Raw genomic sequence first — 21,085 nt, forward strand, 5'->3', positions numbered from 1 at the left:
CAAATCGACTTTGATTCTTGCATAATTTACATCACTTCTGCTTCTATTGTAACAAAAGGTCTATTTTTTACGAGGAAAAGGCCCGTATTAGTAGTTTTTTTTTTGGTAAATCAATTCATTAAAAGGAAAAGGCCCGTATCCTGAATGTTTTTTTTTTTTATTTTTTTTATTTTTTTTTTATAAATTTTTTTCAAGATAATACAATTACAACATGAGGATGATCTCCAATACAAAGCAAAAAGTGAACAAGCTCATTTTCCACCAAAACTAGATTATCCTCCGTAGGCTAAGAAAATCTAGCAACTGAAAACAACACAGAGCACTACATAACTAAATTCCAAAAAAGCATACTCCATGAAACTTCATGCCAACTAGAACCACCTCATCAGGTAACTCTAAAGATTCACAATCTTCAAGCCTTCATATGGGATTTCAAAAACTAAAAACAACTTCTATCAAATTTGATCTGTCAACACATATGTAATGACCCTAAGCTGATCCCATTTAAAAAGAAAAAGATTCAACATGACCTCCCCTTACCACAACCTGCTCAAATAAAAAAAAGATGTAATGGTCTTTCAAGACCTATCCAACCTGTCCCAACACACAATATAAATAATATATCCCAGCATCCCATTCATCAGTTCATTATGCCTCAACATGATTCATCTAATGGTGGAACATCCATATACCATTTAATCCAAATTATCATAATTAAAGTCCATGAATATAACTATAATAACAAGAGTTCACAAATCTCTATACTAAATATGACAAAATAAGGTTTTACAAAAATATGGGACTTAGATACAAAAATAGCAAAATAATCTTCTAATCCAAATTAAGCTTGTGGTGGTACGTCATCCGTCACTTCTTTCCCGTTTCCTGAAAAATGTTAAATAATAGGGTGAGCAAAATTGCTCAGTAGGTGGTGCCTAAAACACACCTCTTATGGCCCCGTGAATTCACACCATGAATAGGAATAAAGAAATTGGGATCATACCATATCGAGAAAAAATATAACCACCATGCCACATCATTAATCCGATACCACAAATGAATATGCCATGCAATGATATGCTATGTGATGCAATGCCACTCCCCATGTTCCAAAACCATTTCCATTATCATTTTCAAACCATTAGTGAACCCGTCCGATTGTAACTCCATGGCGGCACGAAAGGAGGATCGGTCACTATCCTTGACCCATGGCAACTCCATGGCGTCATTTGGGGCCCAGGTAACTCAATCACATTAAGACGATTTTCCTAGTCTCCTCTAGGTCTCAATAACGCCACGGTCCCTAGGCAACTCCTAGGCGGCCGGGTTTTTCACAAAATCTTTTTCTCAAAATCTTTTTCCCAAAAACCCATTCTTATCCACTTCAAATCACTTTACCCTTTCTTATGCCCCATGACATGCATGTATGTCTCATACCTACATTATTATAGAAAAAAGGAAATTTTCATATAACACAACTAGTCATCCTTTGCTAAAATTCAAAGAAAATCATACAAGAATTCATACATCATTTCTAACACAATTTACAACTTTATAGACATAATAAAGCAACATTTAAACATGATTTTCATACAAATCAACATGTAAATATAAAATCATGAACTTTACAAAAAAACAATCATGCTAGGGCAATTACCATCAATTAGACAAATTAATAATAATTACTAGAAATTAACCTTACACATAAAAAAAATCATGCTAGGGTAATTACCATCAATTAGACAAATTAATAACAATTGCTAGAAATTAACTCACAAAGGAACAAGAAAATGTGAGTTAGAGACCCCTACCTTAATTATATGCAAAATCCCTAATTTCTTCACCTTAAACCTTAGAATTTCGAATCTCCTATAGTGCACCAATCAAGGAATTGCTCCTATCAACGTGTTGATCTCGTCGTGGGCTTCGAATAGCTGCAAACGGCTCTTAAAAAGATTAAGAGACGAGGGATTAATCAAGCTTAATTTGAGTAGAAGAAAAAAGAAAAAGAAAAGAGAAGCAGCGAGATAGAGATGGGAGAGAGAGAGCAGATGGAAAAACTAAGACCAAATGTGGTCTTACAACCACTTAAAAGGGGCGTGGGTCCCACCCTTTTATTTTTTTTAAATTTTTTTTTTTTTTTTTGTCTTAAATTTTTACCACATACAAAAATATATATAGATACCATAATTACATGTATATAAACACAAGACATTACATTCTCCCCAACTTTAAAAGATTTCTTCCTCGAAATCAAGACATACTTGAGGAAAAAAACAGTGCTGGGTACTTGGAGCAAATCTTCTGTTCGAGCTCCCAAGTAGCCTTTTCGACTCTATGGTGTCTCCAAAGAACTTTCACCATTGGTATCGTCTTGTTCCTCAACACCTTCTGCTGTGTGTTAAGAATCTGAACTGGTCCTTCCTCGTAAGAAACATCCTCATCAATGTCCACATCAACCCAACTCAAAATGTGCAATGAATCTGGCTCGTACTTCCGTAGCATCGATACATGAAAGACATTGTGGACTTTGTCCATCTGTGGTGGCAAAACAAGTATGTAGGCAACCTCTCCTACACGGTCCAAAATCTCAAATGGTCTAATGAATCGTGGTGACAACTTGTCACTCTTCCTGAATCTCATCAATCCCTTCTGTAGAGAAACCCGTAGAAAAATATGGTCTCCCACTTCAAAAGATAGAGGTCGTCTCCGCCTATCTGCATAGCTCTTCTATCGACTCTGTGCTGTAAGTAGCCTTTGTCTGATCAGCTTAATCTTCTCAGTAGTCTCAAGTACAATGTCGGGTCCTAAGGCGGCTATCTCGCCCACCTCAGTCCAATAAACAGGAGACCTATAAGGACTACCATACAACGTCTCAAATGGAGCCATCTGGATACTCGCCTGATAACTGTTTTTGTAGGCAAACTCAATGAGTGGAAGGTGATCCTCCCAATTGCCTCCCAAATCAAGTACACATGCCCGAAGCATATCCTCCAAAATCTGGATGGTACGCTCTGACTAGCCGTCTGTTTGTGGATAGAATGTCGTACTAAGGTGCAACACTGAGCCAAACGTTGCTTGAAGTCCTTCCCAGAACTTCAAAATGAACTTGGTATCCCTATCTGAAACAATGGTTACTGGAACTCCATGCAACCTTACAATCTCCTTCACATAAAGTACACCAATCTTCTCTGCATCATCTGTTGCCTTAATAGGCAAAAAGTGAGCCATCTTGGTCAATCTGTCAATGATGACCCATACGGCTTCATTGCCCCTCCGTGACCTTGGAAGACCTGTCACAAAATCCATAGCAATATGTTCCCATTTCCATTGCGCTACAGGCAATGGTTGCAACAAACCAGCTGGTCTCTAATGCTCGGCCTTCACCTGCTAACAGGTAAGGCACTTAGCCACAAACTGAGCAACATCTTTCTTCATCCCGTTCCACCAATACTGACGTCTCAAATTGTGATACATCTTGGTACCACCTGGATGAACTGCAAAGCAAGAAGTGTGAAATTCCCGTAAGACATTCTCACGATAAACCGTGGGAACCACCAACAAACCTTTGAACAGTAGACCGCCATCTGCATGCAAGGCCCAATCTTTCACTATCTCACCACTAGAGATCAAAGCGTGAATGGCATATAAATCCGGGTCCTATCTATGTGACTCAATTACTTGTACAACAAGAGTAGGCTGAGCCACAAGACTAACCAAGAATGCTGGCTCGCTGTCAACATCGTCATCAAAACAATACAATCCCATCTCTGCCAAATCTTTAAGCATCTTCCACTGCTGCTGGGAATCCAGTTGAAGGTGCCAATTACTTTGGTTATGCAGAAGGAACAGCAATTGGGGTTGCACCAAAAGCCCGGCTTGCCATGTACAAGGTTCTATTCCTCACCGACACCATCAAGTCTGCTGCCACTGACACGTTAGCCGGCATGGACCAAGCCATAGCTGATGGAGTAGATCTCATGTCATTGTCATTGGGATTCAGAGAGACGCCTTTTGATGAAAACCCTATTGCAGTGGGAGCTTTTGCAGCCATGGAGAAAGGGATTTTTGTGTCTTGTGCAGCTGGGAATGCTGGTCCAAATGGTTTCACCATAGACAATGGAGCTCCTTGGATCACAACTGTTGGTGCTGGGACAATCGATCGCGATTATGCAGCTAATGTTACATTTGATGATGAGGCCTTCACTGTTGGAGGAAAATCTGTCTACCCATTAGACTTGTCAGTGTCTAGGGTTCCAATATACTTCGGCCAAGGGAATAGAAGCAAAGAAATTTGCGGCAATTATTCTCTTGACCCAAAAGATGTTGCAGGGAAGTTTGTTTTCTGTGACTTCATTGATGAAGATTCAGGAGTCAATACGTTTGAAATAGAAAGGACAGGAGCTGCTGGAGCAATCTTTAGTACAGACTTCCAAAGATTTCTTAAGCCAAGTGATTTCAATTTTCCATTTGTGGCAGTAACCCCAAATGATGGAGATTTGATCAAAGACTACCTAATCAAAACAGAGAATGCAACCGTTAGCACCAAATTCCAGATAACAGTGTTGGGTACTAAGCCTGCCCCTATCGTGGCGTGGTTCTCATCAAGAGGGCCAGATCGCAAGTCTCCATGGATACTAAAGCCTGATATTTTAGCTCCTGGGGTTGATATTTTAGCTGCATGGGCACCCAATATAGGAATTGCACCAATAGGAGACGACTATTTGCTTAGCGATTTTGCACTCCTCTCTGGCACTTCCATGGCCTCTCCCCATGCAATTGGTGTAGCGGCGCTTCTAAAAACACTCCACAAGGACAGGAGCCCAGCTGCCATACGATCAGCCATGATGACGACTACTTATGTGATTGATAATGCTAATGGCCCGATCATTGACATGACCACTGGAGTTGCTGGGATTCCTCTTGATTTTGGGGCAGGACATGTCAACCCTGAAAAAGCAATGGATCCTGGTCTTGTTTATGATATAGAGGTGCAGGACTATATCAATTACTTGTGTGGATTGGACTACACAAGCAAACAGATTAAGATCATCACCAGAAGGTCGAATTTTAGTTGCGATCAATCCAGTCTTGACCTTAATTACCCATCTTTTATTGTTATCCTCAACAACACTAACACTATGAGTTACACCTTTAATCGGGTCTTAACAAATGTAGTAGATGGTCCCTCCACTTATCATGCAGTGGTGAAGGCTCCGTCAGGAATGGATGTTGTTGTGCAGCCCCCGGTAGTGTCCTTCGCTGGAAAGTACAGTAAAGCTGAGTTCAACATAACGGTAGAGGTCAATGTCGAATATGCTAGTCCACAGAGTGATTCCATAGTGAATTATGGGTATTTAAGTTGGAATGATGTTAATGGGACTCATATGGTGAGAAGTCCTATTGTTGCTTTCTATGCACCTTAAGTAAGAGGTACATAACCATTTTCTCTTTCCAGACATATTAGCCATATTGCAGATTTATTTTTTGTGAGTATTGATATGGAATAATGTTAAGGGCTATCATGTGATGAAAAGTCCTCTTGTTGCTACCTATTCAGCTTATTTAAAAGGTATATAATCATTTATTGTTCAAGACCTATTGGCCATATGCCATAGTGCTCATTTGTGGGTATTTACTCTCCAAAAATTTAATGGGACTCATGTAGTGAGAAATGTGCCCATTATGTAATTTGTAAGGTACCTAACAATTTATGCTTTTCTTAGAGGACCAGGTTAAATTTTTATCTTATATTATTTTATATTTTTATTATTTTCTTGTATTTTTTCATTTTTCGTGCACGGTGTATTTTATGTGTGACGATAAGTGCCACAAAGGTTTCGTAATTTATTTCAGGCATTTTTTTGAGTCACGAACTCTTAAAATTGCATTTAGAGTCATTTTATTCATTTTGGGTTTGTGGGCTCAAGAGGTTCGCGTGTGGATTCGGGTGGAGATTTCGTGTTTGAAATTTTTTTCCAACTTCAGTTTTATTATTAAATTGTGTTTGGGGCACTAAATTTCTTTTATTTTGTGTAGCCTTATTATGTTTGTGCATGTTTGTAAAGAAAAGATTGATTCAATAGATATTTTCACGCTTTTAGTGGTGGGATCCAAACCCACTAACCTTATTTTTTTTTTATTTTTTTTATTTTTTGGAAATATCAAAGCCCACTAACCTTCCCTGCTATATAATAGAGATCGATTCAATGAGTTACAGCTTACGAAGTGGACAACTATATTAAAAACGGAGGTAGTACTTTAGACAAAGTTATCATCTAGCAAGCTTTGGATTTTTTTTTTTTAGTTAAAAGGTAAGCATGCAAGCTTTGGATTTTGCCAAGGCCATAGTAGAAGAATTAAGTTAGAGAGCTCATCAAGGGCTACTCTTAGGTTGTCTTGAATTGCGATTTGGTGGAAGTTCATCTTTAAGCAAATTAGGGCTTTCGACTCCCATTGAGGTAAGGGTGTGTTCAACTAGCATTTTCTCTTGCTCTATAAGTAACTTAGGTGATTTCCTTGAATTAAGCATGCTTGTGTAAGTCAATTTTGTTTAAATTGCATGTAAGTATACTTATATGATGATGCCTAAGCTAAAACTTGAGAAAAAGATGATGAATGATGAATTAAGTACTCTTGAAGTTGAAATTGTACCATAGCACGTATGAATGTAGTAGATGGGGTTGTTCGAATGAAATTTTTAAGGGCCTGTTTGACTGATTTTAAGGGACTGTTTGGTTGATTTTAAGGGGTTGTTTTGCTGAATTATTAAAGAGTTGTTTTGGCTGATTTAAGGGGTTGTTTGGTTGATTTTAAGGGCCTGTTTTGCTAAATTTTTAAAGAGCTGTTTTGGCTGATTTACGGGGCTGTTTGGTTGATTTTAAGGGGCTCTTCTGTTTATTTTTAAAGGACTGTTTTTGTTGATTTTAAGGGGTTGTTTTGTTGATTTTTAAAGGACTCTTTTTCCATATTTTTAAGGTAGTTGCAGCATGTGTAAATAAGGTAAAGGGTCTATTTAAATGAATTTTTATAAGGAGCTGTACTATTCCAATTGTTATGAAATTTTTACCACAAGTTCCTATACCTGTCTAGTACCTCTCAAATAAATTTTGTAAATTTGGTACAGGTAGTTATTTTTATAAAAATCCGAGAATAGCTGTTGTCCAGTTATCACAGTTTGAAAACTGATTTTTGACAAACTTAACGAATTTTATTTTAGGGGTTGGCTTGCTCGAACTGCAACGATTTTTTTTTTGGAACTTCTAGTGTGATTTTATTCCACCTCATAAAATTTTGATAATTTTAAACCATGTAATTATTTTTTAAAAAATATAACATTACCTGTTGTCAGTCTTTTTATTGCCCTTGGAAATCAGATTTTGGATAATTTGTTTCACTAACATCTGGATGCTGAATCGTGGAACAATTTTCCAGTTTTATACTCCCATGTGTCTATTTTCAAAATAAATTTATTTTGTTCAAGTTGGATGTCAAACAAATTTTCTACAAATTTTAGAAGTATTGCCGTCAGATTTTCTTCTAACTAAGGACCACTGTATTTCTTTTGAAAACTGATTTAAATGGGGAACATTTGGCTTTCGTGAGAGGTTAAGCGATGTTTGCTCAGTAAATTATCATATGAATTGGATTGCCTATGGTGATAACCTTACTGTCATTCCTAGTATGAGTATAATGTTGTATATGAGCATTTTAAGTTCACTTGTTATATATGATGTCAAGAGATTGATTTTATGCCAATGAGAAAGCTATCTTAGTTATATTGTATATATATATATATATAATGAGGCATGTGGTTTTATAAATCTTTGAAAGAATTGATGGTTATTGATCTAACTGGTGAAGTTAATGTTAATCATCCTATCACATGCATAGTGTGAGTGTGTGGTGGTGTATCTGGATGAAAGTTGATTTGTGTTTGTAAGTTTGTGCAGAAAGGCTTTTCAAAACCCGGCATTGAGAAACGGGCCTCATATTCGAAGGTGTTACCTAGTTAATAGGGGCATGGGGAGTTACCTGTGTGTAATTTAGTGACTCGGGCCCCAAATGGTAGGGGGATGGAGGGAGGTACCCAAAGTCCACCTAGTTAGCATGGTTTCAGTGTGTGTGTGGGAGTGTGTATTACATGTGTGAGTTGTGTGTGGAGTCATGATGCATAAGCATGCATTCTAGTATGTCATTGAATTATGTTTTTCCTTAGAATATTTCTACGTTTAATTTGAACATGATAGTATATACTAACACATGAAATTTTCTTAACTTGTATTATTAAACGTGAAGCCTTATAAATCTAAATTCCTAGCATGAGCTGTTAGCTGTGTTAGTGTGTTTCAATAAATGTACGTTGTTATTTGAAAACTTGTTGAAATATGTATCTATAAGGTTACGGTAATTTGGAGCATGATTACTTTGTACAGTGTGTATTACTTTTTTATGTATTTATTTGAGCATGACTTATATGGCATTAGGAGGTGTTAGTTGGCAACTATCTACTTAGCAATGTAACGTCACCCCGTTGAAATTAACATTATAGGAAAGGAACTTGCTATTGAAGATATGTCTCAATCTCAGTCTCGAAGTATCTTATCGAAGTTTATTTGGAAGTATATTGGTGTTGCTAGCATGTTGATGTGGTAGTTTTGTTAAACTTGATTACCATGTAGGCAATGAGATTTATGATGTGCGATGTTTCATAATTTTTTTATTTTCCGGATTATTTTATTTGTGTACCTCGTTTTGCATGTCATGTATCGGTTAGCTTACCACGAGGGTTTACGAAAGTGAATTGAGACATTTCTTTAACTTTAGAATTCTTATAAATGTATTTTATTCATTTCGTCATTTTTTGAATTTTTGGTCTAGGAGGTCCCGAGCGGGTCCCACGCCCGGAATTGCGTGTCCAGAAAATATTTTTTTGGACTTAATTGCATGTTTTATATATTATTTGATGTATATGTGAGGGTACATTTGGGTTTTTACATGTTGATGGCATATTTGTTGTATATATGCATGATAGGGGCAAATTAGACTTTTTGGGTCAAGGGTGGACCCCACTTTGACAACACATGCGGTGTAGGGGACAAGGGTGCATTTTTTCTGCAGAATCTCCTCTCTCCAGCTGGCCTATTCTTATTCTTCTTCTTCTTCTTCTTCTTCTTCTTCTTCCCTTTTCCTCCATCATTATACACCATTGTAGCTCAAATTAAGCTCAATTTTGAGTACTTTCTTGGAGGATTTTGACCATGGCATAGAAGGAAAAACTTTCCATTTGATGAGAACTTTCATTTGATACCAAAAACAGCCCCTATAGGCCACTTCCAATTTTTGGCCTCCCCTTGGTATTGTGATTTTGTTGAAACTCCAAGAGGAAAGTTTGTTCCTCTTGTCCTCCTCTCTCCATTGGCGTAACTAGCTTGCATTTTGGAAGACATTAGCACTTGTTGCAAATTAGAGTTTGAACTCCAAAGAGGTAGAGTTATCTAACTTGCATAATCCTTTAGTTTTGTAGTCAAAATCATGTTTTTCCCTAATTTTTACGTTCTAATTTAATGTCAATTGTATAAAAGCATTTTAGCGTTTTATGTATGTCATAATCATTGGCAATTGGTGTTGATATGTACGTATGTGGTTATATGTTCCTAAATAATTATACGATGATTCATGCTAATTGATTTTATATGTGAGAATGTGAAGGATAAAATTTGTGATGTATGATTTTGATGATGTATAAAATGTCATGCGTTGTACAATTGCCAATATGAGTATTTAATTGTCAAATTTATGTGAAGTTAGAATTGTTATTATGAATTGATAATGATGACTATTGTAGCATATTATACATTGTAATCATGACATTGATGACATAGCATTGTCATTGAGCATTTTGTATGTTATGAGGAAATGTGGAATGTGAAAGATGAATTTTGAAAAAGTTTTGATGAACGGTTTTTCCTAAACTCGGTAGTTGGGGAGGTACCCATTTGCCAGCGGTGCTAGCTAGTTAATAGGGACACGGGGGTACTCGTGAGTAATTTAGCGACTTCAGGGCCCCAAATGGTAGTTGGGAGGTACCCTTTGCCAGGGACGACTAACAAATTCTCCTTAGGGACGGCGGAGGTACCAAATTCCGGCTAGTTAGCACATTTTTGGTGTGGTGGGTGGATATGCGAAGGTGTATGTGTGGTATGCGTTTACATAAGTCATTTCATGCATTGCATCACTTTAAATAGTTAATGATAGATTACTTGTTATTTGTTGATGATGTGTGATCCAAGCATGATCCCCATTCCCCTACTTTATTCCTTGATGTGTCTAAGCATGTATTTTCGTTTACTTAATTTTAGGAGATATCATTTAGGCAATCTCTATTGAGTCGTTGTGCTTATTCATCTATTTAAAATTTTTTAGGAAACGGGAAAGAAGTTATGGACGAGCCACAACTTCATATGTGATGACATTGAGGACCTCCTTTTTGTCAACTAGACGCTTAGCCTCTTTTGAAGCATGTAATATTTGATGTTTTGGGAATTGTAATGATATCTGTAATTATCTTGCCACAAACTTGTATTTAATGGTTACTTGTATGTACTTTGTGGATAGAAATGGTTTTGAGACCAATGTATTAACTTTTGTGGTCTCATTAGGAGTTCCATTTCCTTTTGAGATTTATAGCCATTCAATGATGTAATTGAACTTATTTTAACTATGAACGATGTAATCGGATCTAGTGTGATGAATGAATGATGAAATCAAAGTTCCATTATATCGCCATGTTGCATGTAGACTCTATGAGTTAGCATGACAATTCATTTTTTACCATCCATGTATGTTGGAATTGAGGGGGATTGAGTGTTTAGCATTGAAATGCAATTACAGTGAGGTTTTCTGCGTTTTTTTGGCTTGCTCCTAGGATTAAGTTGACTCATTCTTTAAATGAGTTGACTCTTTCCTCAACTGAGCCGACTTAGTCCATCTGGACCTCATTTTCTCAAAGTACTTACTCTTAGTCTAAAGAAGTTGACTTTGTTCCTGCTACTTGACAATTTTGAGGTTCTGTTTTCAAACGACCATATCTCGCTCATTTTAACTCTAAATTAGGTCAAATTTGAGTCTAAATTTATAGATTTTAAGTTAGATTTTCAATGGTACCAATCTAAGCCACAAATTCAAGCTGTAGAGAGAGTTATGGCCATTTGAGTATGGACTGCTCTGGGAATTCTTGTAATCAAAGGGGCCAAATGTGTGAAATTACCATTCTTGTGTCTAGAACCTTGTGGTATGGGTTAAAATGACCATTTAGACTTATTTTGATCTTATATGACTCACTTAGAGTTTTCTCATTCATTTCCATATCTTGAATTGAGGGTGATTACGAGTTCGGGTAAGAACCCTGTTAGTGATTCGGACCCCCGAGTTTGGGTCGTTACATGATGTAATTGGGATTATTAATGTAATTGGAGCGGTTGAATTTCCGGGGTGTCTTGGGGAAATTTTTGATATACTTCAGGATTTTTTTTTTTAATGTAATCTATTGTGATTGAAATTTTAGGTTGTTACAACTTCAAACCTATTAGCCATATGCCATACGTACATGCGCGCTCTCACACACACACGAGTTTAGAAATTCTTGTGGTTATGAAGAAGCATACTTTAACATGGATTTTGTTTTCACTCCTACTGTTTGTGGATGTATTCACTACAAGATTAGCTGCTCTTTTAGAATTTTTCTTTGCATCAACAAAACAAACCATTGAGAAAAAAAAGCCCTTCTCATTGATTAAAGTATCTGTCATGGATTGTAAGAATTATTCATCATCATCCATCACATACCATGGCAAACCAATTTGAAATTTTGGTCCCGTCCCAACATTATACCCTTGTTAAAACCTTGAGGACATCACCATCCTCAACATTACATTATAGGGCATTACGTAGGGAATGTGTTGCCTACACTAGATGTTGGGAAAACAAACCTAAACCTAACATTTGTCATTATTTTGCACCAAGTGAATACTGTTTTACTTAAACTCAAACTTATTTCTCTGTGCTTGTCAATTTAAGTATTTCCCATTGTTCCAATATATGATAGCCTCTTATTTTTCTTTCGCCGTTTATATGAAAATTTCCATAAAAATAAAGCCATCACCTAATACTAAAAAATTTACCTATAATACTTCATTTAACCAGAAAGAAAGGTTACTAAGAGGTCTTATGTTGGCGTTTAATCATGCGGGGCTTTTACAAGTACGGAACGTGAAAGTGAGAGTGCATGAAACTTGAGAAACGCTCTTTTAGAAAAGTTGGGTGCATTGAAAACCCTAGTACACTAGAGAGGACATTCCCACAAATTATATATTGTGTATTCCAATAAAGTGGTTTATTAGTAAAATTGAGGCTTTGTAAAAGTTGGCATGTTCTATTATCCTTTAACATTTCTTTACTTTTTCCTTTGTTAATTTCTAAATATGGGTTAAATGAAATATTTCACCTGGAACAGTGGATAAAAAGGAAACTAATTTTCATATTAAAATGTCATAAACATATTTGTGTGGTTTGGAGAACTTGCCTTGAATGATTACCCAATGGTTTAGTCTGCTCAATATGAACTCAAGTATACCTTCCGAAAAAAGAAAAAAAAAAAAAAAATTGAACTCGAGGAACAAAAAGTCATCTTTAATAATTAATGGAGTACATACACATATGCATGTATGTATATGTATACATGTTATCTTCATAGGCTTATGTATGTGTAATTATTATAGAGCAAACTTATGATGTTTCCAAATTTTCGCCATTTTTTAATTTTTCAAAAATTTTGTTGCAGCAAGGGCATTTTTATCTTTTGTCGTTTTTTGTACTGGACACTGTGGAGTGTGCCGGTTGTGTCTGAGAGTTGTTTGGGGCATTTCATTGAGTCCAAAACTTTTTGAAATGTAAGGGTGGTCATTTTCGCATTTTTTCTATTTTTCGGGCCAGACGGTCCTGTATAGGACCCGTTACCGGAACTGTTGTGCACGGGGATTTTAATTGGATCCATTTGCATTATATTTATTTTATTTAATGTGTTATATAAGGTGATGAAAATTATTTAATGTGTGTATATGTATATGTGGTGTAAAATGAAAACAAAAGAAAAAGGAAAAATAAAATAAAAAGAAGTGGGACCCACCATTAATGGAATTCGGGCCAAAGAGACCATGTTTGGTCTCACAATTCTCTCTTCTCCCACTGGTGTATCTTTCTTCCTCTCAAGCTTTCTTTTTCTTTTTCTTTTTACACCAAAACTTTGAATCTTGATTTCTCCTTTAATCCTTGGTACTTTTGAGTGCCGTTTGCGGCAAATTAAAGCTCATGGCGAGATCTACAAGATGATCAGAGCAATTTCTTGTTTGGTGCCCTCTAGGGAATTCGGGATCTAGGGCATTAATTTGGAAATTTTGGGGCTTTGCTTCAGTTAGGAGGTAGGGGTCTCTAATCCATATATTCTTCGGCTTTTGTGAGTTAATTTCAAAAATATTTGTGTTTTAGCATGCTTAAATTGTGAAATTTCATGTAAATTTATTTACTTGCTATGTGAGAAGGTGTGGCTATGTTTTATGTGATATATGATAATAAAAGCATGCTTAATTGATGAATTTTCATGCCCATGGTATTAAATTGTTATGTTTATGTGATGATAAAACATGAATTATAAAAATAAATAAATAAATAAATAAATAAATTTCTTACGAAGCATGTTAATTGTTGATTAATTTAAGCCCTTTGTGCCTTTAGTGCTAGTTTGGTGATTAGAAAACATGAAATATAATTTTAGAAATTTTTATGTTGTAAAGCATGTATGTTATTGACTAATAACTTGATGAGCATGAATTTTTCTATTTGTACAACATTAAGATATATGAGACATTCATGCATAGTATTGGGCATGAAAAGGGAAAAAATTGTTTTGAAAGGAAAAAAGGGATTTTGGGACAAAGTTTTGATTAAAGTGATTTTTATGAAAACCGGATTGCCGCGGAGCTACCAAAGGGCCGTGGTGTTAATATAACCTAGAGGGAACTAGCGAGATCGCCTTAGCGTGGTTGACCTATCTGGGCCCCAAATGATGCCGCAGAGGTACCAACGATCAGGGACAGTAGCCAATCCTTCTCTCGTGTGGCCGCGGAGTCACCAACGGACGGGTTATATTAACAGTTTGAAAAGTGATGGATTTGAATTTTGAAAATGGGGAGCGACATTCATGACATCACATATTATGGCACGACGTTGTTATTTTGGAATTGGAATTAATGTTGTAGTCCTTCGCAGCATAGTATGACCTCGCTTCCTATTTCTATTCATTGTTTGGATTCACGGGGTCATTCGAAGTGTCTCTTAGGCACCACCTATTGAGCTTTATGCTCACCCTATTATTTTAACATTTTTCAGGACATGGGAAAGAAGTGTCGGATGACGTTCCACCACATGCCTAATTTGGATTAGAAGATCATTTTGCTATTTTTGTATCCAAGTCTCACTATTTTATTCTTTTTGTAAAACTCAGTATATTATATTTTGTACGAAAACTTATGGACTCTTGTTATTGTAATTATATTCATAGACTGTAAGTAGATGCAATTGGAGTAAAATTTTAGTATGTGAGCATGGAACTATGTATAAGACAAGTACTCCTTTATTATGGATGAGTGGGTTGATGGTGATGGGCTATATTGAGGAAGTTGTTGATGTTGTTGTTTTAGGAATGTTTTATTTTATTTGCATTGTGTGCTGGGACAGGTTAGATAAATTTTGAAGGTCCAAGAGAGGCCATTGCATTTTTATGCATTTAAGCATGTTGGCATAGGACCCTTTTTAGCAGAGGTCATGCCGATTTTTATTTTTTATTTTTTATTTTTTATTTTTTTTAATTGGTATCAGTTTAGGGTCGTTACAAATTTGGTATCATAGCAATGGTTCGAATACCATTAGGATGATGGGTAGAGGCCTACTTGGGTTTGCATGGGGAGGCTGAATTGCATAATTATGTGCTATGTGTTAAAGTATTTAAATGTTTGAGAAACATGCCTACTTGTTTACTTGCTTACCTGTTTATTTGCTTACGTGATCAAGTGCTTATATATTATATGTGTGCAGCACTAACTTAAAGGATCCATGAGTAGGTGTTATGTTTTCAGTATGTAATTGTTTGGCAAACGTGTTTTTATGCTGTATTAGTTTTGCGAGTTATCACCTACGACTGGGAAAGGTATCAATGCTGTGAGCATGGGTGATGTGAATAGCATTATCTTTTAAGTCCGGTTTGATCTGGACATGTTATTCCATTAGGAGTCCTTTCCCCTAGAGACTGGTAACGGTGGAAGGGTTTGATCTTAGGTGTCTTCCGGGACAGAAGTCCTCATTTTCTTGCACGGGCGAGAGTTTGTGTTGTGTTTCCTCGGTGTAGTGAGTGAACTCTTGGGATGATGGATTAGTAGGGTATGGTGTGTGAGTCATGGGATCCTTTCATGTAAGCAAAGTTGGTTAGATGTCACAGGACGTGAGGTGGTATGTAGTGTATAACTTGTGAGGTTCAGGTGTTGTGCAGGTTGAGCAAGGTTTGTGTTTGGATTTTTATTTAGAAGTTCACTGATGTTTAAGGTTACGAATTTATCTCTTAGATTGCCGTTTTAGGAGTAAAAGTTGAGGTTAACCTTGAGTCAATGACTAGATGATTAGGTTACACATTTTGTTTTGATTTCCAGTAAGGAAGGCAGAAGCTTAGTGTGATGTTGTTCGGTGACTATAGAGTAGTGGTCACAGATTTGTTGAGCTAGGATGAGGAGTGACCTCTTGGGCTTGGTGGCTTGTTCTATTTGATTTCTTTGTTTTATGGCCTGTGGGCAGTTGTGCGTGAGCGCGTGCAGGTGGCACCAGAGGGCTACCACACTGGGTTAGCTGCGGGCACACAACTCAGATGAAATCGATGTGGACATTCCATTATGTTTGATGGTAGTCATAACGATTGGTTGGGAAATGATAGTGGTAGGGGCGTAGGAGTTGTATACCCTTTTGTGTGGTCGGATAGGTCAGTCGTAGGTATGACTTGAGTGTCTAGTTAGATACCAATGAGAGTCCATTATTTTGTAATTGTCGTAGAATGTAGTTTGTGTGGTTGACCGTTTGGTGTGGTGTCTGTTGTCCCTCTTAGGGATTGTTCCTATAGCGTTGCTACGTATGATTCTTATTTTCTTGTAGTGGGTTGTTGACGAGGGTGTCGGGTATCATGAGTGATGTATGTTTTCATGTCGAGTTAGCGTCACTTTTGAATGAGCGGTTGGTTAGTAGAGGCTCGTTGTTTCCAGGGGATTAGAGTTTGTGCAGTTATTCGGGAAAGAAGTAATGATTGACTACATCGTTGATGGTTTTGAGGCAACAATTAGGAGTGGATCATTCTGAGATTTGTACTCATTTTTGTTTGTGAATTTGTCAGCATGGCATTGCCGTATAGAGGTTATTTTCTGGTGGAAAATAGTGGTCGTTGTAGGGAATATTGAGAGTGGTGTTTATTTTCGCGTTTTAATGGTGTTGTCTTAAGGATGTTTGAGGAAGAATTGTTTAGTGGGGACTTAATGGTCGGGTGGGATGATAGGTTTGAACTATTGTTTAGTGCTGTTAAGTGGAATAATTTGCGGTATGATCTGAATATGGTTTGGGGATTTTGATTTGTTTGTTGTGTGTTATCAGGTAAGTGACGGGAGTGTGCGCCAATTGAGGCGATTGTGGTCGGCTTAATTTTTAGAACCAATGAGAGCGATGTTGCCAGATAGGCACCTTTTTTTTTTTTATGAGTAGCTGGTCGTTGTGATAGAGGTTGTGGGTCTTATGTGTGCAAAGATCGAGGCAGTGTCGCCTGGGAAGGTAGAGATGAAATGCGTGATCATGTGTCATTGTATTTCATAGAGTTTCTCATTGGGAGATTATTGGGTAGGATGAGACGCGTTGTCTAACGTACAGTGATGATTCCTAGTGTTAGTATGTTGAGGGTGTTGGGGCTTTTATTTGATTGGTTTTAGTTAGCATAGTGTTGCGGAGAAGTGTGTGCGAGATTTCAGTGTTGATTGTGTAGGACAATCTGTTAGTGGCAAGGTCGCTTAGATTGGTGTTCGTGGTCCCGTATGTGTTTCCAAGTTGGTTCTTTTCCTTGTGTATAAGGAGTTCAATTCATCCCAAGTGAGATTGGGTGTTCATGGTTGGACGAACGATGAGTAGCGTGTGACTGGTTGTCGGGTGCATTTAAGTGTGAATCGTCAGACTCTTGTGAGAGTGGGGTTTGTTACCTTTTCTATTGTTCTAGTCCTGGCAAAGATGTCGTTTGTTGTGAGTCTTGTTCTCCATTTAAAAGTTATGCGCATCTATAGGTGGACAGACATATGAGTGGTTTGTTATGCTGTTGGGGTTCATTGGTAGAGGTTATGATCGAAAGAGTCGACTCGCTCCCTCGGAGGGAGGTGGAATCTTTAGTTTCTGTAAAGCTCGTTTTGAGTGTGGCTTTGACTAGTGGTATATGAGGCACGAGTTATCGAATAAGGATTGTATGTTTTCAGTGTCTAGTACTGGTGGTGGTGGCAAGGAATTGTCATGAATGAAAGATTGAGGATGATCAGGTGATATGATGTGACTCATGTATTTGGATGTTTTTATAGGTGATTGATTCTAACAGTGTTTTGAGGACAGGTGTTGGTATTGTCGAATGTTATGCAGCTAGAGAATGATTATGGGGTTCCATTGAGGAATAATGAGAATGATGGACTTTGGTTTTAAGGTTTCAGACATGAGATAGTTGTGTTGTGTGTTTTGACGAGGTAAGAATTGAATTGAGTAATGTTATGAGTTATTTACCTGGTGTGGGTGTTATGAGGAAATTAAGGATCTTTTGTGCTAGTTGATGACTTTAACATTTAGTGCCGTGTTTTTTTTAGCCTGTTACGAGTTTCATGATTGAGGAATTATTGAGATTCTTAGAGCTGGTATGTGACTGTGTAGTTACTGAGGTTATGTGGAACGATGGATGGATAGTAAGTGGATTTCATGATTGTTTTATAGACTGTGTGAGATTGTATTTGAGGTTTGGACCTGAGGATAAGAACGACGTCTATGTTGAGACCGAATTAAGGATAATAATGGCTCGGTCAACCATTACTCATGAATCAATCATTCTTTAGCGCGACGTCGGGTCAAAGATCGATGATGTTTCGAGTTGTCATGAATAGTGAGAGTATGATGCTGGGCATTGTGTTAGTGGGGTGGTGTGACTTCAGGGAGTTGTTTCGGGTGACGAGGTGTGTTAGGTGGGACTGAGTGTCCAATTCGTTTGATTATTAAAGGTCTTGTTCTGAAGATTTGTGTCTTGGGTACAAGATGGTACATTTTACTAATTTGGTGACTAATGTTTATGTAGTCATTGTGGGACTCATTGTTTAATCATCTTGAAGTTTTTAAGTACATTGATTGTCATACAGTGTGATTTGTAGTTATTGGTACGGTTATGTGGTAGTGTAGTTATGTGCTAGATAACAAGTGTTTGGTCTGCCAGGGATGTGTAGATTAGAGTTGAGATTGATCGAGAGATAGACATGATTTCTTGTTTGGGGTTTGGTGTGTCTTTTGAAGGATGTGTTGAGGTTAGATGTTGTCTTTTTGTCATTTTCTCGGGTTTTAGGGCCTTTTGTGACTATGTAGAGTAGACTGATGTCCGTTTTGAGTCAAGCGTAAGGTCTAGTTGGTCTTGTGTTATGATGAAGGGAAAGATGGGTAACTACATGGGGTTTTGGTGACAGTGATGTGTGATTGCCTGGTGACGCTTGGTATTAAAGGCAATAATGTCGGTAGGTTCATAGTCTCGATGTTTTGTGAGGTGTTCTTGGACGAGAGTGTGTGGCTGTGGGCCTTCTTCATAAGGAGGGTAGATTTCGACGACAAAATCTCTTTAAGGAGGGTAAATTGTGATGTTTCCAAATTTTTGCCATTTTTCAATTTTCTGAAAATTTTGTCGCAGCAAAGGCATTTTTGTTTTTTTTGTAGTTTTTCGTACCGGATACCGTGGAGTGTACCGGTTGTGTTTGAGAGTTGTTTGGGGCATTTCATTGAGTCCAGAACTTTTTGAAATGTAAGGGTGGTAATTTTTGCATTTTTTCTATTTTTCAGGTCGGACAGTCCCGTGTAGGACCCGTTACCAGAATTGTCTTGCACGATGATTTTAATTTGGCCAATTTGCATTATATTTATTTTATTTAATGTGTTATATAAGGTGATGAAAATTATTTAATGTGTGTATATGTATATGTGATGTAAAATGAAAACAAAAGAAAAAGGAAAAATAAAATAAAAAGAAATGGGACCCATCATTAATGGAATTAAGGCCAAAGAGACTATGTTTGGTCTCACAATTCTCTCTTCTCCTGCTAGTGTATCTCTCTTCCTCTCAAGCTTTCTTTTTCGTTTTCTTTTTATACCAAAACTTTGAATCTTGATTTCTCCTTCAATCCTGGGTATTTTTGAGTATCGTTTGCAGCAAATTGAAGCTCACGACGAGATTTACAAGTTGATCGGAGCAATTTCTTGTTTAGTACCCTCTAGGGAATTTGGAATCTTGGGAATTAATTTGGGAATTTTGGGGCTTTACTTCAATTAAGAGGTAGGAGTCTCTAATCCATATATTCTTGGGCTTTTGTGAGTTAATTTCTAAAACATTTGTGTTTCAGCATGCTTAAATTGTGAAATTTCATGTAAATTTATTTACTTGCTATGTGAAAAGGTGTGGCTATGTTTTATGTGATATATAATAATGAAAGCATGCTTAATTGATGAATTTTTATGCCCATGGTATTAAATTGTTATGTTTATGTGATGTTAAAATATGAATTATAAAAAATAAATAAATAAATAAATAAATTTCTTACAAAGCATGTTAATTATTGATTAATTTAAGCCCTTTGTGCCTTTAGTGTTAGTTTGGTGATTAGAAAACATGAAATATAATTTTAAAATTTTTTATGTTGTAAAGCATGTATATTATTGAATAATAACTTGATGAGCATGAATTTCTCTATTTGTACAACATTGAGATATATGAGACATTCATGCATAGCATTGGGCATGAAAAGGGGATAAATTGTTTTGAAAGGAAAAAATGGATTTTGAGATAAAGTTTTGATTAAAGTGATTTGTATGAAAACCCGATTGATGCGGAGCTACCAAAGGTCCGTGGTGTTAATATAACCTAGGGGGAGCTTAGGAGATCACTCTAGCAAGGTTGAGCTATCTGGCCCCAAACGACGCCGCGGAGGCACCAACGGTCAGGGACAGTAGCCAATCCTTCTCTTGTGTCACTACGAAGTCACCAATGGACAGGTTATATTAACAATTTGAAAAGTGATGGATTTGGATTTTGAAAATAGGGAGAGACATTCATGGCATCACATATCATGACACGACATTGTTATTTTGGAATTGCAATTAATGTTGTAGTCCTTCCCAGCATAGTATGACCCTATTTCCTATTTCTATTCATTGTTTGGATTCACGGGGTCACAAGAGGTGTGTCTTAAGCACCACCTACTGAGCTTTATGCTCACCCTATTATTTTAACATTTTTCAGGACATGGGAAAGAAGTGGCGGGTGACGTTCCACCGCATGCCTAATTTGGATTAGAAGATCATTTTGCTATTTTTGTATCCAAGTCTCACTATTTTTTTTTCCCGTAAAACTTAGTATATTGTATTATGTACGGAGACTTATGGACTATTGTTATTGTAGTTATATTCATGGACTGTAAGTAGATGTTAATGGAGTAAAATTCTAGTATGTGAGTATGGAACTATGTAAAAGGCAAGTACTCTTTTATTCTGGATGAATGGGTTGATGATGTTGGCTATTTTGAGGAGGTTGTTGATGTTGTTGTTTTGGGAATGTTTTATATTATTTCCATTATGTGCTGGGACAGGTTAGATAAATTTTGAAGGTCCAAGAGATGACATTGCATTTTTATGCATTTAAGCAGGTTTGCGTAGGACCCTTTTTAGTAGAGGT

General features: G+C 36.9%; 1 protein-coding gene across 1 annotated transcript; it reads left to right on the top strand.

Annotated features, from left to right (window-relative positions):
• The first annotated feature begins 3,640 nt into the window (after positions 1-3,640).
• LOC132301302 (subtilisin-like protease SBT3) lies at positions 3,641-5,426 on the top strand. Its single transcript, XM_059798568.1, has 2 exons — positions 3,641-3,683; positions 3,787-5,426. Exons 1-2 carry the CDS (start codon positions 3,641-3,643, stop codon positions 5,424-5,426), a joined length of 1,683 nt encoding a protein of 560 aa, XP_059654551.1.
• The last annotated feature ends 15,659 nt before the right edge of the window (positions 5,427-21,085 follow it).

This window comes from Cornus florida, unplaced genomic scaffold (assembly GCF_030987335.1).
Source record: "Cornus florida cultivar Cherokee Brave unplaced genomic scaffold, ASM3098733v1 CherokeeBrave_3.0.0_Hap2_Chr03, whole genome shotgun sequence".
Taxonomy (NCBI): domain Eukaryota; kingdom Viridiplantae; phylum Streptophyta; class Magnoliopsida; order Cornales; family Cornaceae; genus Cornus; species Cornus florida.